The sequence below is a fragment of the Anabrus simplex genome, chromosome 1 (genome assembly GCF_040414725.1).
Source record: "Anabrus simplex isolate iqAnaSimp1 chromosome 1, ASM4041472v1, whole genome shotgun sequence".
Taxonomy (NCBI): Eukaryota; Metazoa; Arthropoda; class Insecta; order Orthoptera; family Tettigoniidae; genus Anabrus; species Anabrus simplex.
Window position 1 is genome coordinate 820,235,966 of NC_090265.1, and position 27,586 is coordinate 820,263,551.

Sequence of the window (27,586 nt, forward strand, 5' to 3'; positions counted from 1 at the left end):
AAGGCGAAGTACCACGGATGTCTCTCGCATTCCTTTGACATCAAAACAGGAGTCCGACAAGGTGATGGGCTATCCCCGATACTCTTCAACTGTGTTCTTGAAAAGATCATCAGAACCTGGCGGGTGAGATTACAGGAAACCAACTACAGTCCATTGAGAATAGGAACCAAATCCAAGGGGATCGCAACAGACTGCTTAGCATTTGCCGATGATATTGCTGTTCTCTCAAACGACATAGAAACCGCTAGAGCTCAAGTTGAAATTTTAAAGGAAATTGCCGAACAAACTGGTTTGCAGATATCGTTTGAGAAAACAGAAGTAATGACTAATATCAAAGAGGCTCCACCAAAACTCCATACAAAATACGGGGACATCACCCGAGTAGACAAATTCAAATACCTGGGTGAGATCATCATGAAAAATGGACTGGACAAAGAAGCACTTCAGGAGCGATTACGCAAACTGGAAATAGCCTACCAAACATCCCGCACAATCTACATCAAAAAATGCCTTTCCCAAAACACCAAGATACGTCACTATGAAACAGTTCTGAAACCAGTAGTTCTATATGCAGCCGAAACCCTGTCTCTAAATGCCAACAAAGGACTCCTTGAAGAACGTAAAAGAGAACGTAAAAGTGTGAGAGGAATCTTGGGATCAAAGTACAGAAATGGAATCCATCAAAAGAGATCCAACAAGGAAGTCTACAGCAAAATAGAGAAAATTACCGACACAATCAGAAAAATACGGGCGCGATTTTACGGTCATCTGAAAAGAATGGACGGAAGAAAGTTAACTAAAGAAATCTTTCACTTTTTTGATTCAAACCCCAAAACCACAATTCCCTGGTTTAGAAATACCAAAGAAGACCTGCAAATGCTACATATCTCAGCTGAAGACGCCCTTAACAGAGATCTCTTCCGCAAGAAAATATTGACCAACGGGCTAAACCGAGACGAGCAACCGAAGAGAAGACACCGTGCCCCTTGGACAGAGGAGCGTAAGCAGGCCCACTCACAAAGAATGAGGGAAATTTGGGCTCTAAAGAAGGCCAGTTCAGTGTCAAATGCAACAAGACTTAACGTGGTCCTTGATGGCCCCAGCGAATTATATAATAATAATAATAATAATAATAATAATAATAATAATAATAATAATAATAATAATAATAATAATAATAATAATAATAGGTGCATAAAAGCAAAGCAAAAAGCAAAGCCATCTCCGTACAGGCCATGAAGGCCCTTGGAGGGGTGGAAGGTAAAGTCTTCCACTATCCGCAACCTCGGCACTTGATGGGGTAGAGTGGTTAGCTCTACGCCCGGCCGCCTTTGCCCCCAGGAATTAATCTGTACTCAATTTTGGTGTAGGCTGAGTGAACCTCAGGGCCATGTGCACCTTCGGAAGTGGAAATGTCGTTTCTTAAATTTTTACGACTTCCTGACGGGGATTCGAGCTCACGTCCTTCCGGGCGAACCGAGCACGCCTTTACCGCCTCCACAGGTATATGCTGGTGGTGGTATATGCTGTATATGCTTGGTGGAGATCTAATGAGGATGAAATGAATGGCGAAGACGTAATGAACACCCAGTCCCCAAGCCAGGGGAATTAAGAGTACGAGGGGGTTGATTTTGAAAATTGAACTGCGGCTATCGGACCAAAGACAAGCATTCTATCCATTTAGCCACAAGGCCGGACATTAATTTGCTAAACCTTAGGATACCGTCTCCACTGATCAGGTGTTGAGTATTGACAGTAACAGAGGCCAGGGCAGTAGCTTTTGAAACAGCCTTGACAACACAGCAGGCTACTCCGTTGGGTATTGGGTGCAGCTCAATACGCTTAAGGCTTAATGCTCACTAAACCAATATCGAAAAGGGGGTAACCTAAGTCTAGTGGTAGCTCACGTCTTGATCCCAGCAAACGCCACTGGGTACATTACAGAATACAAAATGAACAATAATTCTAATGATAATGTTGAGTGACAAAGAAGAAGCAAAGACAATACGTTAATTGATTTAATTAAGTATGTGGAGCGTAGACGTGATGGCTGAAGATCGATATCGAGGCTTCCAATGTATGTATGCCCCAAATTACAAGTTCTCATTCGGCACACCAAAGCATATTAAGTAGGTGATCACTAGTTGAGGAATGGTGCCCCTTGCACCCAGCATGAGCCCTATGACCTCGATGTTCTCAAAGTTGTACTTATTGGGGCAATATGGAATGGATAGTGAACATATCCTCTTCTTTTCTTCGTCGACTTCAGCGGTTGTTGTGCATGTGATTCAAATCTGATTGTCGGATCGAGAATGGATTATTTTTTGCTCCCGGGTTTGAAGGCGAACATATTGATTAGTCTTGTTCCACCGTCAACTGCGAGGCCATGGACCTCTTCATGAATTAGATACCCTTTTCTACGTAGCGTATCGGCCAATGAAGATCGGATGTGATGGTGTAGATATAGATATCGTAGATACAGACAAGGCGTATGATAGAGTACCAACGGAACAGATACTGGCTATACTGAGGTACTGAGTGATCGTTACAGTCAATCAAATACGTTTATGCTGACCCTCAGTTCGCAGCCTCTTGGTTCAAATTAACAGGGATTAGACAAAGCTGTAATCGTTCACCCTTATTGTTCATTGTGTACATGGATCAATTACTGAAAGATATACACCGATGAACCATTATATTATGACCACTTACATTATACCGTGTAGGACCACGTTTATCCCGTAGAAACGCGGGCATTCGGCGAGGTATTGATTCAATGAGGTGGCGGATGGTATCCTGGGGTATGTCACACTACAAGCTCAATAGCGGGTCTTCACGTTGGTGTATACTGCAGGACTTTCATGATGTAGCATAAGCCCACTTCTTCAAGTCGAACCACGAGTGTGCAATCGGGTTCATGTCTGGGTTATATCGGGGTTACGGCATTAAAGTAAATTCGCTTTCCCTCAGACAGACCTTCACAATCCTGTCAGTATTGCATGTCGCATTGTCCTGTTGGATAAGGCTGTCACCAGCGGGTCCCGTTGTGGATAGGGGCGATAGAATAATATCCACGGTATACCCTGCCTGTCATAAGAGGCGACTAAAACTGGCCACAGGTGTTTAACTTAGGAGCGTGGGTAGACGACTGCGGGGTTGAATCCTGGCATTGCTTCCACTTACCTGTGCTAGGCTCCTCAGTTTCGTCTATCCTATCCGACCTCCCTTCGTCTACTCTTGTTCATATCCGACCCTGACGGTATTAGGTCGCGAGGCCTAGGGAGTCTTTCATTTTCATGTTCTTCGGGGCCCTTGTCTTTCTTGAAGCTAATACATTCATTTTTCGAATTGTCGGACGCCTTCCATTTCTTCCTCTGATCAGTGTTAATAGCGATGGTTGCCAAGCCGTACTTCCTCTTTAAGCAATAATCACCACCACCGCCATCTGTCACAAGCAAGAACACTGTTGATAGGACGGAATGAACTTGAGAATAACTCTACCTGGCCTCACCCTACGGAAAGACTCCCACCTGGGCATGAACAAACTTGGACTGTGTGGAGATCACTCAACCGTCTTCGTTCTGGAGTTGGAAGATTCAAAAGCAAGGATTCAACGTTAACTGCGACTGCGGAGAACCCCAGACCTGGAACATCTACTGGATCGCAGACTGCGCTCTACATCTTGTACAGTGGAAGATCTCCTTGGGACATCAAATGCACTTGAGGTTGAACGTCACTGGTCTACTATGGTGTGACTTAATTTACCATTGTCATTTGTGTGTCTATATATTTTGCCTATTTCTTACTCGAACAAATACAATGGAATGAATTTGGTTTCCAATAATGCTAGATACCGGACATCTGTCGGAGATTGGTGTACTGGAATAACGAGCCCCATGTTGTCTCATGAAAACACTGCCCAGGCTACTACACCTTCTCTATCGGCCTGTCCCCGCGCAAAAGTCCAACCAGGTGCCCTAGCCTCCGATGGTAATTGAGGTACAGCACACGTGGTCAGCCGTCTGTGTGATGAACGAGGAATCTGAACTCGTTGGACAAGGCGACTTTTTACCAATCATCCACAGTTCAGTGTCGATGATTTTATGCTCACCGTATGCGCTGCTTTTGGTGGAGTGCATATAATTGGATTATGACTGGGTCTTCGAATCCGCAGTTCCATACGCAACAGTGTTCGTTGAATCGTGGTGTTGAAACAGTGCTCTGGTCACCATTGTTGTACTTCCGGGTGATTTCTCGAACTGTGACCCTGCAGTTACTCTGAACAATGCAGGACAGCTCCTGCTGGCCCCTTGCAATAAAGAGCCACTGTCGACACATAGTTGGATGATATGTCGTTGTGTGTCCATCGTTGCACCACTTTCGATACGTGCTTGCAACAGTGGCAAGAGAGCAGCCAACAAGCCGTGCTGTTTCAGAGGTTCTGTTACCAAGGCGCCGTGCCATCACAATTTGACCTCTATCAAACTCAAAAGGATTACCCGCTTTTCCCATTCTGACGCGGGAGATACAACTAACCGCGAGTCTGTAGACGAGCTGCCTGTACAAGAATGTAGAGAAATGGTGTCCCGACATAAACAAGGGGTAGTTTTGAAGGCCACCTCGGTACTGAATAGTAGGGGAAGGGAGTGAAAGGGTACTGCTGAATGCACAGTGTGTGTATTGCTGTACATCCACCACTGTGCCCATTTCAATTACAACAGTCTTGTCATTTTTCTTAACGTCGCACCGACACAGATATGTCTTATGGCGACGATGGGATAGGAAAGGTCTAGGAAGTGGAAGGAAGCGGCCGTGGCCTTAATTAATGTACAGCCCCGGCATTCGCCTGGTGTGAAAATGGGAAACCACGGAAAACCATCTTCAGGGCTGCCGACAGTGGGACTCGAACCCACTATCTCCCGATTACTGGATACTGGCCGCACTTGAGCGACTGCAGCTATCGAGCTCGGTACAACAGTCTTGTAGCGGGCTGTCTACCTGCAGCAATGCTTTAGGCGAGGATGTGGGGGGACGTTATATCGGGACGCCATTTCTGTGCATGCGTGTATTGTCCGGTAGCGAGGAGGGAGGGGGGGGACGCCAAAGGCGTGTACTCGCACCTCTTCGCGCTCTAGGCGCGATAAACTTTCCTGGGTCGGAGTGGTCATAATGTAATGGCTCGTCGTTGTACAGTGATAAGGACGATTTAAGTTGAGTAGAAATGTGGTAAGGAGCTTGACCTACGCCGACAACTTGGTCTTAATGGAAAACTGTTGAAACCTTGGAATTTAATATCCTGGAGCTTGCAAAGAAATGCAGCAAGTATGATTTGAAAATTATCATTTCTGAAATTAAAATCATTTCACTTGAGAAGGCATCTGAAAGGATTAAGCCTGGACTGGAAACGTACTTTACCGGACATAAAATGAAACATGGGGTAATGAGTACGTTAAATTTTAATGACAATTTGCGTAAAACATTCTGCTCCATTACAACTGAGGCATACCATAATAGAGAAGTACTACTTATCGAACGTACACGAAATATTATTTTCAAAAATCATAGTTTCAACAATAATAAAACCGAATATGTATAGGTATTTCTATGATATCGTTGGCCAGCGTCATCTTTAAACCGCTGTGCGATGATTTATTTTTTCGTGAAATGAACTATATCGTCCAACATACTAGCATCTATAAGCAATCCCAAAGCATAGGATGTTGTTTCCACGAGCTTGTCAAGGCCTTCAGGACTGTGTCTATTGAACACAATGCCACGCCTTGGTGTCCTTCCAGGTTTCATATGAGGCTTGGATGACAATCGATGGTCGTTACTTCCTTTCATTTAGCATGCCCCTGGAACATATATACAGCCTTCTTCCTTGTAGTCCTGAATCACAGTGTCCTCTTCGTGAGTGATATTCCATCTGCACATGTCCCTGGTCTGATTTCATCAGTTCGTCTTAAATGCAGTCATCATTTTTTTCCCAACAAACACAGCCTTTTCCAGTCATATTATTGACCTGTAAGTATTGAAGGAGTCATAGAAAACAAATCCGTTCTGTACCTTGCTAGAGGAACAGTGACAGTTCTACAGACAATACAGTACTTGGAAGAACAACAAACTAACATAAGATAAAACATTGGATGATGCATGACCGAAAGCTACCACAGAGCACGAAAGCAAAGCTCTGCACAAATCGCTATATGTATTCTAATGCTGACTCCTTCCGAAGAAAAGTCACGTCATATGGCGTTCATAGATAGTTAAGTTTAAATTCACAGCCTGTTTCCAGTCATTTGACCGGTCCAGGATTGGAATGAATGAAGCCCCCATCTAACGGCGAGGATAGGAATTGTGCCAGCTGCCGAAGCCTGTTGCACTCCTCTGGGGCAATGATTAATGACTGACAGATGAAATGAAATGATAGTGGAGAGTGCTGCTCGAATGAAAGATGACGGAGTGCCATGAAAAACATCTGTCTCGCCTCTGCTTTGTCCAGCGGGATGTAAACCACGGAACACAGCGGTGAGAGGCCAACGCGCTGCTGCCTGATCCACGGAGGATACTCATAAATCGGAAACAAGATTGATTGCTGGTACAATGCGAACTATGACAGGACAACACGATGGGGAGGTAAAGGATAAATTGGGAATGAAGTCAACGTATGAAGCTGTGTATGTGAACTGGCTTCAGTAAAGTGGTCATGTGGGGCGAATAGAGGAGGATAGGTTACCTAGGAGAATAATGGACTTGGCAGTGAAATGTAAGAAAATCAGGGAGAGACCAATATGATGACGGTTTGACTCGGTTAATAATGATTTAAAACTAAGAGATGTTGAGCCATATGAGGCTACAGCGGTAGTTGGAGAAAGTGGATTTTGAATTCACAGGGGTTTGCAGACTGAAGGCTGGCTATAGATTGACAAAGACAAAATTTGATGAACGCTAGTTGAGTTTCCGGGCTGAGTAACATTAAAATTGAGTACCAACTTAATTCCTTGAGGAAAATATGCCGGGCGTATGTTTACAATTTTGTCTCATTAGCACTGACGACCTTTCACTCCTCCATGGTCGGTATGGGGATGGCTTTTTTTTTCAGTTTTTTTACTAGCGAATTGGCCACTTAGCATCACGCTACCACCTCATTTCCTTCTCTTTGTGTAGCGTTTCCTGTGTTTCCAATACTCCGTGCGTTCGCTGGCCTGCTTCCGTTGTTCTTCTCTCCGGGCTCTTCCCTTCTTCTGAGTTCTTCCTTCGGTTGAAATCCTTCCAGTTTTTTCTCACTGTGTTCCCTTACTTATTTATATCTAACATTTGGACTCACTTGATGTATAACCTATCCATAACTTTCCAGTTTTCCTTAATCCATTCCGCAGTGCTCCTCTTTTTCCAGAATCTCCACCTTCTGGTAACTTCTTTGTTGCTCCGAAGTTTCTATCCGCCGCCAGTTCATATAGCGCCCATATATTTTCTGTGGATTCTTCTTTCTAAGACCTCTAGCTTCTCCAAATTGTAGTTAATATACAGGCATTTACTGAGATGCAGTCATTCTGTTTTAATCACGGTGTTGTAGTGTCTTATTTTGGCATTCCACGATATGCATTTCTTATTGTCGAAGTTTTTTGTTAATCCATATTTATGCTCTCTATCCAGTTTACGATAACGTTTTCCGTTGCAGCTTCTTCTAGTCCATTTTGCTGAATGATCTCACCAAGGTACAGAATCACCCAAAAATCCGTTAACATTTGACGAGGCAATACTTCGCGGAATGTTGGAGGTAAGAGGTAATAACTGACACACATGATTGGCACGACATGATGTTTTATTAACACCAAAATAAAGTGCACAAAATTACCAACAAATGGCGCTGGATAGCAACACGTCAGGTAAAATTGGCCACACATTCTTGACATGACATGAGGTTTTATTGACACTGACAACGAGTGCAAAAACAGCCCACCTGTTGGCGCTGGACAGCAACACGTCAGTGATGTCACTTTAGACACGAGCACGGTGTAAAAGGAGCTGTCGTGAGAGAGGCTGTCAGATATTTTGGGTCACCCTGTACTTGAACTTCTTGACCCTTTTGATCCTTCCTATCTCTGTTTCGAAAACATCGGTCCATGTTTGATATTCATCATGTATTTGGTCTTTATGTTTGAGATCTTCCGTCCTCTTCGGCTTCTTTCCGAGAGGTTAGTTTGGATGGTTATCATCTCTGGACTTTCTGATAGTATAGCAAAGACATCCGTGAAAGCCAGGCAGTTGACTTTAATCTCACCTGATTCGGGTTATCCCTTTTCTTAGCAAAGGCCCATCTTTCTATCGAATCGAATGCTTTTTTAAGTCTATGAAAGAAAAGGCTATTTTCTTTCAATATTTATGATTGTTATAATTTTACTACGTATCAAAAGAAATGTTTCTGTACTGTAATTGGGATACAATAAATTAATACAATAAATTAAATTACTTTAAGGGGAGTGTCAAAACCCTACCTTGACAATGTTAATTTCACAGAAGACATTTCAATATCGCAGGAAATATTAAAGTTTTGAACTGTTTACCACTTTAATTACAACCTTCCCCTAGGTACTGAACAAGAATGAAGTGGACTGAGTGAACAGCTGTACATTTATTCATGTTTTAACGTTCCATATTTTAGCAAAAATATGCCATTAAAATTGTTCTAAATTAGAATCCAATCAAGGAAAATACTTTTTTCAAGTTCAGTAGCTGCATTAAGGTATAAAATAACTCTCTGAAAAAAATTATCTCCTTACCTCGTATACTTCATGAGATAATAGGTCAGACATATGAAAACAAGTCAATTTTCAGAAACTGGGTTAAAAGTGAGACACAGTGTATACTCACACATTTACCCATGTCAGCACCTCGTTATGACAATGCCGGCAACTTCTTCACACATAATTCTGGAACAGATTAGTGAAAACCACAGCCTTCTATATCAAACAGTTACTTCAAAGAGAAGCATACCCGAAGTTGTAAAATTTTTCACTTGCGCATTAATATTCTAAAATATTTTTTTTGTTTACGGGTAGTGTGTCATAATAAATTATACAGCTTTTCATTCATCAGAGTCAAAATAATTTTATGAGACAACATTTGGAAAAAGGTAATTCTTAAAAAAAATAGCTTTCCCACTCCCCTTTATCATTATTATTGGATTTTTCAGTGAGTAAGCTTGCAGTCTTACTTGACTATTGAATAGATTCAAGGGACCTCGAGTTTTGCGAGGAAAATGCAACGTAATCCCCACTTAACATTCCCATGGGCATGCCTGTAATCAGAACCACAGCCACTTTGGTGATGAGCCAGTGACAATGACACTGAGATTCAATGTGTGAAGACTGTCTGGGAATGTTTGTAAACATTGCGAAGTTCATGCGAACCAGTACAGTACCTTGTTTACAACGTTCGGTGCATTAGCCAGTTGGCATCGAACTCAAGGCCAGTGCACTCAGACATCACCTGAGTTTAAACGTGCATATTCTAAGAGTAGGTCGTGGGGCTTCAACCTCGTTTACCGCGGTTTGTTTAGTGTGTTAGAGAACTTGTTGGTATTCATTCCCATTTAAGAGACAGCAAGTAGATAGTCCTGGAATTTTGGAACGGGTTCGATAGTGAAAATCTTGTACCGAGGTTGGTGTAAGGTAATTCCTAGCGTTCAAAAGTTTAGACGCACTCGCAGTTTAATAATAATAATAATAATAATAATAATAATAATAATAATAATAATAGTAATAATAATAATAATAATAATAATACGCCTCTGTGGAGTACTGGTTAGTAGGATTAGCTGCCACCTCCGGAGGCCCGCGTTCGATTCCCGGTTCTGACACAAAATTTGAAAAATAGTAAGAGGGCTGGAACGGGGTCCACTCAGTCTCGGGAGGTCAGCTGAGTAGAAAGGGCGGGGAGGAGGTTCGATTCCCACCTCAACCATCCTCGAAGTGGTTTTTCTTGGTTTCTCACTTCTCCTCCTGGCAGATGAAGGGATGGTACCTAACTTAAGGCCATGGCCACTTCCTTCCCTCTTCCTTGTCTATCACTTCCGATCTTCCCATTCCCCCAAAAGGCCCCTGTTCAGCATAGCAGGTGAGGCCGCCTGGGCGAGGTACTGGTCCCCCTCCGCAATTGTGTCACCCGACCAAAAGTCTCACGCTCCAAGACACTCCCCTTGAGGCGGGAGAGGTGGGATCCTTCGCCAAGTGCGAGGGAAAAACCAACCCTGGAGGGTAAACAGATTAGGAAAGAAAGAAACTAACAAAAGAACTACTACTAATCTATATAAATAAAATCGTAACGACCGTGTGTCTGTACATTGATTATGTTGGCGAAATTTCCGTACAGTTATCCTTTTCAGGTGTAATAATGACCATCTGCATCATTTTTAGCTTTGGTGTCTGTTTGTCTGTTTGTCTGTTTGTCTGTCCTTCTATAACTTGAAAACTACTGGATATATTTCCACCAAACTTCATATTTAGAATCCACCTGTCCTTGGGTAGGTTTTAGCGCAAATATCGTTTCTAAATCCCTGAACTGAGTGGGGATTTTTACGAAACCGAAACCGTGATTTTGCACTCCCTCAAAGTATACATAACCGAACTTGATGGAAATCTACCTGCCTTAATGAAAATTAATTTCTAAACCTTTTTTCTCATGTGCATCATGTCGATAACAGGATTTAATAAGGAAGATATCATTAACGGACCGTTTTTCGGTACAAATCCCAGCGGACTTAACGCAAGAGCGGGTGCGGGTAAAGCGTATTTCTTACAACTTCAAAACTACTGAAGATACTTGAACCAAACTTTATATATAGCGTTCATCTGTCCAAGGGTAGGTTTCCTTGATGTTTGTTTGTTTGTTTGTTTGTTTGTTTGTGTGTTTGTTTTTGTCTGTTTGTCTTTCTATAACTTGAAAACTACTGGATATATTTCCACCAAACTTCATATTTAGAATCCACGTGTCCTTGGGTAGCTTTTAGGGCAAATATTGTTTCTAAATCCCTGAACTAATTGGGGGTTTATACGAAACCGAAACCGTGATTTTGCACTCCCTCAAAATATACACAACCAAACTTAATGGAAATCTACCTGCCTTAATGGAAATTAATTTCTAAACCTTTTTTCTCATGTGCATCATTTCGATACCAGGATTAATAACGGAGATATCATTAACGGACCGTTTTTCGGTACAAATCCCAGCGGACTTAACGCAAGAGCGGGTGCGCGTAAAGCGTATTTCTTACAACTTGAAAACCTACTGAGATATTTGAACCAAATTTTATATTTAGCATCCACCCCTCCAAGGGTAGTTTTATACCATTTCAAATTCCCGGAATGGACTGGGGTTTTATAGGGGACCGAAATGGTGATTTTTACTCTCCCACAATATATAAAGTACAAGACCAACCTGACTGGAAATCGATTAAACTGTTTGGAAATCCAATTCTAATTTCTTTTCCTCATGTTTTTTTCAACGGGAGGGTTAATAAGGGAGATAACATGAAAGGTCGGTTTTTAAGGCTAAGTCTAGCGGACATAGCCCAAAAGGTGTTATACGTGGAGCAGATTCCTTATCTATCTAGATAAATCATATCGTAACGACCATGTGTCTGTGCATTGATTATTTTGGTGAAATTTTCGTACAGCTTTCCGTTTAAGGGGTAATAATGACCACCTGCATATCCTTTAGCTGTAGTTTCCTGGAAGTCCTAAATTTTACCCCCCTCCTCCCCGCCCAAAATCAAGATTGCCTCACAATCTGCCACACGAGCTGAAAAATTGAAATTAAGCAAATTTATACGCTTTAGCCGGAAACCTACTGAAAACTTCCACGATCTTTAAATATTTCACTTTTTATGTCGAATAATATCGAAATATAGGCAATTTAATGACGGTACAGACCTTCGTTTCGAGGTATTTCGCGGCTAAACGGTAAGTCCTATCACAAAACGGATGGCACGATCTCCGTTCAATTTCGAGTGATCTACAACTTTGGTCCTGTGATATTTCGGGAAGATATCCTAAACCTAACAAAGTATAGATCAGTGATCGACGCTTCAGGGGCTTGCATGACGAACAGAAAATTGTGACTTGGTTTTAGGTAAAGTCATCAGAGAGCGGGAAAAATTTATCACAGGCATAAACACCGGGACTGGTAGGAATAAAAATCAAAATCAAAGTGAAATACTTGGCTAAGAACAAGAAGGAAACTAGGTGTGTTATCGAGACTTTACACAGAATAGCATCACAGGCAGGCCTTCCGATATCATTCGAGAAAAACAAGAATATGTCAAATTTTTCATTAAAAAGTGCAAGAAATATAAAATTGAAACGGCATATGGCACAGGTATCCTTTTTAAAATACGTTGGAGTAATAATTCTTCCTTCGGGATTAGATAGACTGGCCAATACAGAAAGGGCCTCAAAACTCAAGAGAACAGTAGACTGACATGGGGTCACTACAATAAACGAGTAATGTCACGTAATGCTAAATTGAAACATTACAAAACAGTTATTCTACCGGAAACTCTATATGCATTAGAAACCGTAACTTTAGGTCATTCTAAAATTGCAGGCATTGAAGAAATGAACGTAAAATTAGTAGGGAAATTTTCGGACCCACACAAGAAAATGGAATTTTGATCAAAAGATGAAGTACAAACCTTTGTAGTCACGTAGATCGTTTCATCAATACTGTACGGTGGAGACATCTGAAATTTTTTGGACACATTTTCAGGATGGATAATAATGGGCTCACAAGAAAATTATTCAATGTAATACATTCTCAGAACAAGAGAAGAAATTTACTGGAGGAAACAAAAAGGGGACCTGAATGAATTGAACATCAGGGAAGACATAATGACAAATCGCGAAGTCTTCAGGACCTCAGTAAATAAACACACATTTCTGGTGAAAACTAGCAGCAGGACTGGTATAAAGTGATCAGAAGAACGGAAGAGGCACCACCCGGGGTGATCACGAAGAGATTTTGGAAGAATCGGAAGGCGAAAGTCATTAAGCCAATGAATAATAATAATAATAATAATAATAATAATAATAATAATAATAATAATGTTAATTCCATATTTTTGTTCGGGAGCGGGAAATTCGCATCGGTATTTCGGGGAACTTGTTTAGGTCGAGATACGGTCCTCAGGAGAAGCTGAAGCGCCGTCGGACATGTGGTCGCCATGTGTTGTACCAACTTGGCTCAAGTGTTGGTTGTACGCAACAGCACGCGTCAGACACACGTCAAAACTAAGGAGGAATGCCAGCTTCACTTCCTCATCGGCTGTACGGGTTGTTCACTAGCCCATGAACTGACAAATTAGTTGACATTCTACGTCGACGTTCGTGAATAAGTTTCCGTAGAACCTACGATCCGGCATCGTAAGATATATGAAGCAATATGTTGTTCGTCATGAAAATACGCCCCAATTACATTATTTTAATATCCCTTATAAAAAGACTTAAAGGGGAGGTTGTAGACCATTTTGAATTGAAAATACCACGTTTAGATTTTTAATGATTTTGTTAGCTGGAAGTCGATTTATAAGTTCATGTTTCTTTTTGCTGAAATAGTATCCCGAACGCCATTTAAATGCCACGTGACTTATATTATAGCCACGCCTCCTTTCTAGATCGGTTCCTTCCGTCCCGTCAATTGGAATATTTTCACCTTTCTGGGCTAGTTCCCTTCTCTTTCAGATGTTTGTGGCTTCTAGGGGAAGTTTATGTGTTGGCCAGCCTGATAGACGCTGTGTGGCATTCATTTGTTTGCTTTGCAGTGACCGTTGCCTGCAGTGACACAGTCTTCTTCGAAAATGCTTGCATGGAAGTACTCAAAATCCAAACGAGTCATTCATTCCACAATTTGCTTTCCACCAGGGTGCCAAAAATAGTGCTTGTGGGGGGAAAAGGACTTTGTTAATAGGTGTATATGATGCTGCACTCGCTTTCAATGAGGGAAACAATGGTGGGATTCTGGTCTTGAGAAAACTGGGTGTAGAACCACATGTAAACATGATTGGTGCGTGCTGTGAAACGGACAATTTACGTATGAGATAGTCACATATAAAATTTGAAGGTAGTTTAAAGGAAGCTAGGAAGTTAAAAAGAAACCATACGAGGGGCAGAGAAGATACAAGACATATAATCTAGAATATGGGCCTGGTGCATATTATGTAATATTTATTTTCAGGAGCATTTTCCTCCATTTTGCTTTTTCCTAGACACATTTTCGTTCTTCTCTGGAAGTATTAAGAGTGTCCGCCTCTGTGGTGTAGTGGTTAGTGTGATTAGCTGCCATGCCCGGAGGCCCGGGTTCGATTCCCGGCTCTGCCACGCAATTTGAAAAGTGGTACGAGGGCTGGAACGGGGTCCACTCAGCCTCGGGAGGTCAACTGAGTAGAGGTAGATTCGATTCCCACCTCAGCCATCCTGGAAGTGGTTTTCCGTGGTTTCCCACTTCTCCTCCAGGCAAATGCCGGGATGGTACCTAACTTAAGGCCACGGCCGCTTCCTTCCCTGTTCCTTGTCCACCCCTTCCAATCATCCCATCCACCACCAAGGCCCCTGTTCAGCATAGCAGGTGAGGCCGCCTGGGCGAGGTACTGGTCATCCTCCCCAGTTGTATCCCCGACCCAGAGTCTGAAGTTCCAGGACACTGCCCTTGAGGCGGTAGAGGTGGTATCCCTCGCTGAGTCCGAGGGAAAAACCGACCCTCGAGGGTAAACAAAAAATGAAATGAAATGGCGTATGGCGTTTAGTGCCGGGAGTGTCCCAGGACAAGTTCGGCTCGCCAGGTGCAGGTCTTTTGATTTGAAGCCCGTAGGTGACCTGAGCATCGTGATGAGGATGAGATGATGGTGATGAAGACAACACATACACCCAGCCCCCGTGCCAGCGAAATTAACCAATGATAGTTAAAATTTCCGACCCTGTCGGGAATCGAAGCCGTGACCCCTGTGACCAAAGGCCAGCACACTAACCATTTAGCCATGGAGCCGGGCTGAGGGTAAACATATAAAGAAGAAGAAGAAGCAGAAGAAGAAGAAGAAGAAGAAGACGTTTTACTCTGGTCAATCTTCGCAGTTTGTCTTGCAAGAAAATGGCGAATTAAACTTTATTCATGGTATTTGTAGGCTCCTTCGGAGTTACAAGATCATTTAAAAATCAGAACAAAATCGAAATACCATAATGTCTGCTTATAAACGTTTTCGTCTGAAGCGCCTGAATGAATTGACTCAATTAATTTTCCCTACTCTTTTCGGTGCTGGCCGCGCGTTGTAAGAGTAGCGTGCCTGCCTCTTACTCGGAGGCCCCGGGTTCGATTCCCGGCCAAGTCAGGGATTTTTACCTGTACCTGAGGTCTGGTTCGAGGTCCACTCAGCCTACGTGATTACAATTGAGGAGCTATCTGACGGTGAGATGGTGGCTCCGGTCTAGAAAGCCAGGAATTTTTTTTTTTTGCTAGTTGTTTTACGTCGCACCGACACAGATAGGTCTTACGGCGACGATGGGACAGGAAAGGGCTAGGAGTGGGAAGGAAGCGGCCGTGGCCTTAATTAAGGTACAGCCCCAGCATTTGCCTGGTGTGAAGATGGGAAACCACGGAAAACCATTTTCAGGGCTGCCGACAGTGGGGTTCGAACCTACTATCTCCCGAATACTGGATACTGGCCGTGCTGACCACAAGACACCTCGTAATCTGCAGGCCTTCGAGTTGAGCAGCGGTTGCTTGGTACATCCTGGCCGTCCGGGGCTGTTGCGCCATGGGGTTTAGTTTGGTTTGGTTTTTACTCTTTTCGGTAGATAGTCCTGAGATAATTAATTTTAGTGACCAATCTTCTGTTCGCCGCTCGATCAATCCCTTTGTACCTGTTAAGTTCTTCAGTCTGCCGAGCCTAATACTGAGCAATACATTTTTAAACTTTCTTTCTTAATTTGCTTACCCTCCAGGGTCGGTTTTTCCCTCGGACTCAGCGAGGAATCCCACCTCTACCGCCTCAAGGGCAGTGTCCTGGAGCTTCAGTCGTCGGATCAGGGGATACAACTGGGGAGGATGACCAGTACCTCGCCCAGGCGGCCTCACCTGCTATGCTGAACAGGGGCCTGGTGGGGGAATTGGAAGATTGGAAGGGGTAGACAAGGAAGAGGAAAGGAAGCGGCCGTGGCCTTAAGTTAGGTACCATCCCGGCATTTGCCTGGAGGAGAAGTCGGAAACCTCGGAAAACCACTTCCAGGATGGCTGAGGTGGGAATCGAACCCACCTCTACTCAGTTGACCTCCCGAGGCTGAGTGGACCCCGTTCCAGCCCTCGTACCACCTTTCAAATTTCGTGGCAGAGCCGGGAATCGAACCCAGGCTTCCGGGGGTGGCAGCTAATCACACTAACCACTACACCACAGAGGCGGACCATTTCTAAACTACCTGCAAGGCAAGAAAACATGTGGTAACAGTATTATACTTGAAAAAGACACAACTTAATTATAGTAGAATGACGTGTTTCGTTCTTAGAAGAACATCATCAGGTTATATCAAATATCAAATATTTAGAAATGCATAAACATTTATGTTTATTTCTGTTTAAATACTGTAGGCTGTCTATGCTTGAAGGGGAGAAAAGAGGGAGCGATTAAGTTAAATTGAAGATTTCAAGTATTTAAACATAAATTATTATACATTTCTAAATATTCGAGTGTGATTTGATAGAACGCCTCTGTGATGTAGTGGTTAGTGTGATTAATTGTCACTCCCGGAGGCCCGGGATCGATTCCCGGCTCTACCACAAAATTTTAAAAGTGGTACGCGAGCTGGAACGGGGTCCTCTCTGCTTCGGGAGGTCAACCGAGTAGAGGTGGGTTCGATTCCCATCTCAGCCATCCTCGAAATGGTTTTCCGTGGTTTCCCACTTCTCTTCAATCCCCTTGTGGGTGGGGGTGGTAGAATAACACCTACGGTATCCCATGCCTGTCGTAAGAGACGACTAAATGGGGTCCCAGGTGCTCTTAACTTGGGAGCGTCGATTGGCGAACACGGAGAGCTTAGCTGAGTCCTGGCATTGCTTCCACGTACTTGTGTCAGGCTCCTCATTTTCATCTATCTTATCCGACCTCCCGTCGCCAACACATGTTCTTTTCCGACCCCGTCGGTATTAGGTTGCGAGGCCTAGAGAGTCTTTATTTTCACTCGCTTCGTGGCCCTTGTCTTTCTTTGGCCGATACCTTCATTTTCGAAGTGTCGGATCCCTTCACTCTCCGATTAGTGTTATATAGAGAATGGTTGCCTAGTTGTACCTCCTCTTAAAACAATAATCATCACCACCATCACACTCCACCTCCATGCAAATGCAGGGATGGTACCTAACTTGCGGCCAGGGCCGCTTCCTTCCCTCTTCCTTGCCTATCCCTTTCGTTCTTCCCATCCCCCCCCCCACGAGGCCCCTATTCACCATAGCAGGTGAAGCAGCCTGGTCACTCTTCCCAGTTGTATCCTGACCTCAAGTCTCACGCTCCAGGACACTGCCCTTGAGGCGGTAGAGGTGGGATCCCTCGCTGAGTCCGAGGAAAAAACCAACACTGGAGGGTAAACATAATAAGAAAAAAAAACTTTACGATGGAAATTTGATCTTTGTATGGTGCGAAAAGAATCTATCACTGAATAGAAAGATGATATGTAGGGTGTCTTTGAAAAGGTTCCAGTATTCACAGAAGAGTCAGCACCCAACAAAGACAAAAATCTACTATAAATATTGGTGACAAAACCAATATCTTCGGATTTATACTTCGCTACTACTACTATCAATGATCACCATGTCTTTGATTTACTCTTCATAACATGTGCTCGATGTTACCACCATCCATTGCAGTGGAGCCTCCCACCCTACAGTACTGCAGTGTCACAACAAAACATGCGCCATTCGAGCACCACCATACACCTGAAGTACTAACCGACCTGACTGCGAGAGCAATACGGTCTGCAGTACGCAGTGGAATACTGTGTTTCGTTCTTTCAGGATACAGTACAAATGCACAAACACGATGTACTGCATCAAATTGTCTACTTACAATGGTTCCGCATTTGTTTCGTGACAAAGTGCTCGGAGTGCAAGATCTGCCCTTCCTACATAATAAGACCATAACACAACATGATAGTAGATTTTCGACCCGGGAGATAGTGGGTTCGAACCCCATTATCGGTAACCCTGAAGATGGTTTTCCGTGGTTTCCCATTTTTAACCAGGCAAATGTTGGGACTGTGCCTTAATTAAGGCCGTGGCCGATTCCTTTTGACTCCTAGACCTTTCCCGTCGTATTGTTGTCATAAATCCTATTTGCGTCGGTCCGACAGCGAATCACAAGTCCGAAGATATTGGGTTGCGACTAATGTTTGTAGGACCTTCTCTCCTTCGTTTGTTGTGTCCTGCCTGCTCCGCATACAGTGGAGTCTTTCGCAAGGACATCCTGTTTAGGAGACTGCAGTACATTTCACAAACTGGTAGTAGTCATTGGTCATAAAATTTTGAAGGATTTCTAATGTGTACGGAGCCTCCGTGGCTCAGTCGGCAGCGCGTCGGCCTCTCACCGCTGGATACCGTGGTTCAAATACCGGTCTCTCCATGTGAGATTTGTGCTGGACAAAGCGGAGGCGGGACAGGTTTTTCTCCGGGCACTCCGGTTTTCCCTGTCATCTTTCATTCCAGCAACACTCTCCATTCTCATTTCATAGCAATTATCAATCATTAATAAATCACTTTGGGAGTGGCGACCCCATTGTTCTAATAGCCTATATCTGCTTCATTCATTCCATCCCTGACCCGGTCATTGACTGGAAAACAGGTTGTAGGTTTTCATTTTCTAATGTGTACCATGAACTCCATCTAAGTTAAAAGCGAATTTCTTTGGGACGATCATACAGGATGGTCGGAAACGACGTGAATCGGGTATAGACCTACTGTATAAGCGTTAGAGTGTCGATCATACAGATAAATAATTTTATATATCGCACTGTTGTTATTTTATCAGCTGCTGAAGTTAGCCAATCCGAGCACTCCGCAGGCGAATTCAAATCGGCACCGCCTCGGTGTTGCTGAATCTTCACGTGGCTTAAGACAGGTGGTGATTATTGTTTCAAGAGGAAGTACAACTGGGTAACCATCCTCTATATAACACTAATCAGAGAGAAAAATGGAAGGGGTCCGACACTTCGAAAAATGAAGGGATCGGCCAAAGGAAGACAAGGGCCACAAATGGCGTGAAATTGAAAGACTCACTAGCCCTCGCAAACCTAATAGCATCGGGGTCGGAAAAGAAGAAGAGTTGACCAAGAGAGGCCGTATAGGATAGAAGAAAGTGAGGAGTCAGGCACAAGTGGAAGCAATGCCAGGACTCAGCTGAGGGCCCCGTGGTCGCCAACCCACGTTCAAAATTTCAGAGCCCTTGGGGCCTCTTTTAGTCGCCACGGACTAGGCTGCGAGTCCAAATCCACAGTTCGAATGCCACGTGGCTGCCTCACGAATATTTCCGTACAAGACCGATCGCTGTCAGCTCGGAGGCCTGGCCTGGCTACACCGACTTTTACTAATCAAGGAAAACAATTAATTAACTGTAATTTCATTGTGGAGGAATGTGCTCGATGAAGTCTATTATTACCATCTAATTGTTCCCAGTCAAAAAATCTTCTTCTTCTACTTCTACTTCATCTTCTTCCACCGGGTGAGTTGGCCGTGCGTTTTGGGACACGGAGCTGTGAGCTTGCATCCGGGAGATAGTGGGTTCGAATCCCATTGTCGACAGCCCTGAATATGGCTTTCCGTGGTTTCCCATTTTCACACCAGGCAAATGCTGGGGCTGTATCTTAATTAAGGCCACGGTCGCTTCCTTAAAACTCCTAGGCCTTTCCTATCCAATTGTCGCCATAAGACCTATCTGTGTCGGTGCGATGTAAAAGCCACTAAAAAGCCACTAGCATTTTCTTCCTCCACTTTCCCCGCACTTGTGGAGTCGCGGGTGTGAACTGTCCCTTGCTACAGGTTGGTGTTGAGCAGGATTTCTATGAGATCAGTCCAACAATTTGGTTGCTTGCCACGTCGTCGCTTCGCGTAGGACCAGTTTCTGCAGGCTGAGGCTGCGAACGATATGCTCAAAGAATGTAAGAATTCTCTTGTGTATCGAGATTTGACAGTCTCTGTTGCGGTCGTATTTTCTCGAGAACGAATGCGTTAGTTCTGTGTGCTGTCCACTGAAAGCGAAGCATACGTCGCCAACACTACATCTCAAATGCCTCGATGCGGTGATGGTAAGTGGCGCGTAAAGTCCATGTCTCTAATGTGTAGGATATAACAGGGAACACAAGGGTATTGACAATATTGATATTTGTCGCATTGGTTATTGAAGTGCCGCGCCATGCAGTATTTATATGTGCCAAGTAGTTACTAACCGATTTCTTACTCTGAATATTACGATGTTCTAGGTCAGTATTCGTGACTTTGAGATCTCCCACCCTACGTACCAGAGTGTGACGGTATTGCGCTGTCTTTACCAGCGAGACTACAACCCAGCGGTATGGAACAAACTGTCTTCCCTCGAGTCCCACTGTCAGCACCGCCGAGGAACCCCCAAGTACGAGCAAGACCGAGTGGCCATCGCCAAATTCATCCGCCGCTTCTTCAAAGTGGACTCCTTCTCGGAGGACGAGATCCTTCGAGTGTGCGGTATCGTGCAGGTCAGTATTAATGGATTAGTCATTGGTAAATGCTGTTGTTATGGGTCACGGTTTACAGACACTAAAACAGTTGAAACAGGCAGGGATGTCAATATAAATAAAATCGTAACGATCGTGTCTGTAGATTGAATATTTTGGCAAAATTCTCGTACAGTTATCCGTTTCAGGTGTAGTAATGACCATCTGCATATTTTTTAGCTTTGGTGTCTGTTTGTTTGTATGTTTGTCTATAACTTGAAAACTAATGGATGTATTTCCACCAAACTTCATATTTAGAATCCACCTATCCTTGGGTAGGTTTTAGGGCTAATATTGTTTCTAAATTCCTGAGTGAACTGGGGTTTATAGAAAGTCGAAACAGTGATTTTACCCTCCCATAAAACATACATGACCAGCCTTAATGGAAATCAATCTTTAAAACTTTTTCTCATGTGCGACTTTTCTATAGGTGGATTAATAAGGGAGATGATATTAACGGAAGGTTTTACAGGCTGTCATGTCACTTCAAGGTGGGTTAAAGGGATTAACTAAAGAGCCATTTTACTCTTTTCGACAGAACAGGTGAAATGAAATGAAATGAAATGGCGTATGGCTTTTAGTACCGGGAGATCCCAGGCAGGTCTTTTGATTTGACACCCGTAGGCGATCTGCGCGTCATGATGAGGATGAAATGATGATGAAGACAACACATACACCTAGCCCCCGTGCCAGGAAAATTAACCAATGATGGTTAAAATTCCCGGTCCTGCCGGGAATCGAACCCGGGACCCCTGTGACCAAAGGCCAGCACGCTAAACATTTAGCCGTGGAACCGGACGTCAGAACAGATAATAAGAGAGGTTGTCGTCAACGATTGTTTTCGTGAGTCTTGAGCCACAGTGCCAGATGAACAACAATATGTAACTGAGAAGTAGGGAGAATTTCGCACAACTTAGGGCCGGGAACTGTACGGTTCAATGTGATCATCCTCATTCTGTCTCGACTTTGCTCATCTTTATCGTACTTTACATTACTACCTCGTGCTTTCGTAAAAAAATATCAGTTTAACATGCCGTATTAAACGTTTGGGTCCGCCTCTGTGGTGTAGTGGTGAGCGTCATTAGCTGCCACCCCCGGAGGCCCGGGTTCGATTCCCGGCTCTGCCACGAAATTTAAAAAGTGGTACGAGGGCTGGAACGGGGTCCACTCAGCCTCGGGAGGTCAACTGAGTAGAGGTGGGTTCGATTCCCACCTCAGCCATCCTGGAAGTGATTTTCCGTGGTTTCCCACTTCTCCTCCAGGCAAATGCCGGGATGGTACCTAACTTAAGGCCACGGCCGCTTCCTTCCCTCTTCCTTGTCTATCCCTTCCAATCTTCCACAAGGCCCCTGTTCAGCATAGCAGGTGAGGCCGCCTGGGCGAGGTACTGGCCATTCTCCCCAGTTGTATCCCCGACCAAGAGTCGGAAGCTCCAGGACACTGCCCTTGAGGCGGTAGAGGTGGGATCCCTCGCTGAATCCGAGGGAAAAACCGACCCTGGAGGGTAAACAAATGATGAATGAATTAAACGTTTGAATACAGGCATGTAACGTTGCATAAATAGGCTACATGAAGGAATCGTGTACTTCATTACCAATTCTCGTGCGAAGAACGTGCACATATCGTCGCTGCCGGGACAAAACCTCCTACGTGAAATATTTTAGCATAGAACTTTGGCCTGTAAGATTCTGTCATCTAAGGTGCAATATTGTGTGAATATTGACAAGGCATTATCGTCCATGAAGAGGAAGTCTGGACCAACCGCACCTCTGAAGAGTCGAACATGTGGCCTCAGTACCTCATCCCTGTATCTCCGAGCGTTAACAGTGTTTCTCGGAACACCCATGAAGATGTGCAGGTCCGTACGGCCATTCATCATGATGCCGCTCCACATCATGACGCCACCACCACCATACTGGTCCCGTTCTACGATGTTCCTGTGGTTGTATCCTGTGGTTTTCGCCAGATTAATGTGCGACGGGAGTCGTTCTGCGAACTGAAGCGGGATTCATCTGTGAAGAGCACATGCCTCCATTCATTCATGGTCCAGTTTCGATGTTGACGGCTCCACACTAAACGAGCCCGTCTCTGTGCTGCAGTGAGCGGGACGCACACCGCTGGACGTCGGGCAAACAGCCCTGCTCCTTCTGAGCCTCCGGTACACAGTTTGCCCCCTGAGACGGCTGCAAGCTCCGCCGACAATTGTCTTGCAGATGCACTCCGATTTCGTCGGGCGGTTACGGCCAGATATCGGTCCTGCAGTGGCGTGGTTACCCTTGGTCGACCTGGTACTGGCCTACGACTAACATCTCCTGTGTCTCGAAATCGCCTCCAAAGCCTGGAAATGACACTTTGTGGCACATTCAAGGATTCGGCGACTTCGGTCTGTGTCTGGCCTGCTTCCAGGTGGCCGCATATTCTACCCTGCAAAACGGGGTCGAAATGGCGTCGTTGTGCCATTATGTTGTCACGTTCACCACGAGGCTACACTGCGCACACTATAACAGGGAAAACACGACTGAGGGAATATGGGGCGCAGGCACTGGCTGTGTTTACCTTGCGGTTACGCCGCTAGTCAAAGCAGGAAACACTCCTTTCCAATACAGAGCGAACATGTAAGGTTGGTAGGTGCATATGTCGTGCGATTTGCGGTCTATTTCATGTTGCCCTGCTTAGTCGTAACTTATGCTTAACTTTTGGCCACTAGTGTATTTTGAAGCGATTTTGAGATAGCTTAACAAATCATATGGGACTGGTTAAGAAATTAGTAATTTTATTTTGGCGAATTGTCCGCCTCTGTGGTGTAGTGGTTAGCGTGATTAGCTGCCACCCCCGGAGGTCCGGGTTCGATTCCCGGCTCTGCCACGAAATTTGAAAAGTGGTACGAGGGCTGGAACGGGGTCCACTCAGCCTCGGGAGGTCAACTGAGTAGAGGTGGGTTCGATTCCCACCTCAGCCATCCTCGAAGTGGTTTTCCGTGGTTTCCCACTTCTCCTCCAGGCGAATGCCGGGATGGTACCTAACTTAAGGCCACGGCCGCTTCCTTCCCTCATCCTTGCCTATCCCTTCCAATCTCCCCATCCCCCTACAAGGCCCCTGTTCACCATAGCAGGAGAGGCCGCCTGGGCGAAGTACGAGTCATACTCCCTAGTTGTATCCCCCGACCAAGAGTCTGAAGCTCCAGGACACTGCCCTTGAGGCGGTAGAGGTGGGATCCCTCGCTGAGTCTGAGGGAAAAGCCGAACCTGGAGGGTAAACAGATGATGATGATGATGATGATGATTTTGGCGAATTGCTGCGAATTAAAGCGATAAGAACATTTTAGAGCAAAATTTACTTATTTTGCGGTAAGTGCCAAACTTAAACAGCGAAATTCATGGAAAATAAGCGGCCATGGCCTTAATTAAGGTACAGTACCAGCATTTGCCTGGTGTGAAAGTGGGAAACCACGGAAAACCATCTTCAAGACTGTCGACAGTGGGGATCGAACCCACTATCTGCGGGATGGAAGCTCACAGCTGGGCGCTGCTAACCGCACGGCCAACTCGCCCGGTATCTGGTCATTTTAAAACTGTAGCAATTCCCTTCATGGTACAGCAATAGCCATGTAGGGTGAAAAGGTAATCTGTTATGTAATCTTGATTACATAGGGAATAATGAATGATTGTCAATATCTATCTATATCACGTAAATAATTCACAAATCGCATGAACGATAACTTTTAAGAAGAATTTTAGAAAATGATTACAGCAAAATTGAAGCGAAAGGTCAAGACATATTTCGTGAAATAACGCGTAAAATTGTTTCCTTTTCACGAAATCGAGCATTTTGAATACGAAAAAATCATGCCTCTACGCACGGATAACTCGCCCGGTTATGCAGAATCTCATCCTTACTTATGTACGCCTGTCTACTAGAGATGTTCAATGTAAATTCCCTCCTATTTGACTAGGACGTAGAACATGTCCGCCTGTGTGGTGTAGTGGTTAGTGTGATTAGCTGCCACCCCCAGAGGCCTGGGTTCGATTCCCGGCTCTGCCACGAAAATTTGAAAAGTGGTACGAGGGCTGGAACGGGGTCCACTCAGTCTCGGGAGGTCAACTGAGTAGATGTGGGTTCGATTCCCACCTCAGCCATCCTGGAGGTGGTTTTCCGTGGTTCCCCACTTCTCCTCCAGGCAAATGCCGGGATGGTTTCTAACTTAAGGCCACGGCTGCTTCCTTCCCACTTCCTTCCCACTTTCTTGTCTATCCCTTCTAACCTTCCCATCCCCCAACAAGGCCCCTGTTCAACATAGCAGGTGAGGCCACCTGGGCGAGGTACTGGTCATCTTCCCCAGTTGTATCCCCAGACCCAGAGTCTTAAGCTCCAGGACACTGTCCTTGAGGCGGTAGAGGTAGGATCCTGGAGGGTAAACAGATTACGAACGAACGAACGAACGAACGAACGTAGAACATTCAAATCTGCCACTGAGTGGCATCTCTCACGGTACTAAAATTTCACCCATCAAAATGACAACCAAACCACGAATGGATACGAGAATTCACTGACTGCATTCTGGGACCGACCGGAGTGGTCGCGTGTGTTAACATGCTTCCGGCTCTGGGATCGAACCCCACGGTCGGCTGTCCTGAGAATGGTTTTCACTTTCTAGCAAATACTTGGAGAGTTCGCATTCATAAGCCACAGCTGATTTCTTCCACATCCTTGCCCACTTTCATTCACCATCATTAGACAGTAGGCTTATAACCAGGAAGGGCACGCGGCCGTAAAATATGCCATATAATTTCATCTCAACTCATCCCAGACCCCGTATCAGCAAACGGAACTAAGGAGTAGACAGACATACGTACTGACTGTATATTGGGCACCTGCACATCAGAAGTCGCCAGCTCCCTCCTGTGATGACCTATTTCTGGGCGAGGGCGGCAGAATACATCTACGGTGTCCCCTGCCTGTCATGAGATGCAACTAAAAGGGGCACCCAGGGGTTCTTAACTTGGGAGCGTGAGCTGGCGACCACGGGGCCCTTAACGCTGAGTCCTGGCATTGCTTCCACTTACTTGTACCAGGCTCCTCACTTTCATCTATCCTATCCGACCTCCTTTGGTCAACACTTGTTCTTTTCCGAACCCGACGCTATTAGGTTACGAGGGCTAGGGAGTATTTTATTGTCATGTCCTTCGTGGCACTTGTCTTTCTTTGTCCGATACCTTCATTTTTCGAAGTGTCGGACCCCTTCCATGTTTTCTCTCTGGCCGGGCTGAGTGTCTTAGATGGTGGAGGCGCTGGTCTTCTGACCCCAACTTGGCAGGTTCGATCCTCGCTCAGTCCGGTGATATTTAAAGGTGCTCAAATGCGTCAGCCTCATGTCGGTAAATTTACTGGCACGTAAAAGAACTTCTCAGACAAAACATTCCGGCACCTCGACGTCTCCGAAAACCGTCAAAAGTAGATACTGGGACGTAAAAATAGTGTTATTATATCATTATCTTTCCTACTTTTCTTAATCCGCTTACCCACCTGGGTTGGCTTTTCCCTTAGACTTAGCGAGGGATCCCCCTCTACCACTTCAAGAACAGAGTCCTGGAGGGTAAGACTTGTCGGTCAGGTCGTGCGATACAACTGGGAAAGAGGACCAGTACTTCGCCCAGGCGGCCTCACCTACTATGCTGAACAGGAGCCTAGTGGGAGGATGGGAAGATTGCAAGGAATAGGCAAGGAAGAAGGAAGGAAGCGGCCATGGCTTTAAGTTAGATACCATCCCGGCATTTGCCAGGAGGAGAAGTGGGAAACCACGAAAGACCACTTCGAGAATGGCTGAGGAGGAAATCGACCCCCTCCCTTCCCTCGAGGCTGAGTGGACCCCGTTCCAGCCCTCGTACAACTTTTCAAATTTCGCGTCAGAGCTGGAAATCGAACCCGGGCCTCCCGGGGTGGAGGCTAATCACACTAACCTCTACCTCACAGAGGCGGATTCTTCTTCTTATTGTTATTATTTACGATTAGTCTTATATAGAGGGCGGTTGCCTAGTTTTACTTCCTCTTAAAACAATAACCACCACCACCACCACCACCCGTAAAAACATGAAATGGCGTGTAGTTTTTAGTGCAGGGGGTGTCCGAGGATAAGTTCGGCTCGCTAGATTAGGTATTTTGATTTGATGCCCGTAGCCGACCTGCACGTCGTGATGAGGATGAAATGATGATGAAGACGACATATACACCCAGCCCCCGTGCCAGGGAAATTAACCAATAATGGTGAAAATTCCCGACCCTGCCGGGAATCGAACACTGGGTCCCTGTGACCAAAGGCTAGCACGCTAACCATTTAGCCATGGAGCCGGACACCACCTTTTGTGATGTTGGCAGAACGATCATTATCAGTTAGACGCACCACCAACAATTGCGACCTAAGTTTGTAAGAGCTGCTTATTTTAAAGTATTTGCCGTTTTAAGGAAGTTGGTATTTAATGTTTTCACCGAATTTCCAGTTTTGTGATGAATAGGGAGCGATTTTGTAACCACTAACTGGTTATATTTCAACGAGTATAAAGTTAATGAATATTGAATTTTCACGACCGCATTGTAATCGAAACCGATTTTCAACCTATTAGGTCGTGTTACGTACATTTAGTACGTGTTGAAGAGATGTTAAGTACAGAACAAAAATGGCAGGCCGGCGGGATATGGTGAAACGACGGGTGCGGCGCTGTGACCCAATGCCTACCACCAAAGATGAACTGTTGAACCAGGCCAATGCAGCATGGATGGCTATACCCGAGGACGCCATTCGCGCTTTATACGCGTCG

At 44.9% G+C, this 27,586-nt stretch overlaps 1 protein-coding gene across 1 annotated transcript in view; it reads left to right on the top strand.

Moving 5' to 3' along the window:
- The window catches only part of SmydA-1 (SET and MYND domain containing, arthropod-specific, member 1), a 161,084-nt gene that overhangs the window by 17,643 nt on the left and 115,855 nt on the right, over positions 1-27,586 (top strand). The window contains exon 4 of the mRNA XM_067136353.2: positions 20,505-20,756. Coding sequence (XP_066992454.2) covers positions 20,505-20,756 — 252 coding nt within the window. The remainder of the gene's footprint in view (positions 1-20,504; positions 20,757-27,586) is intronic.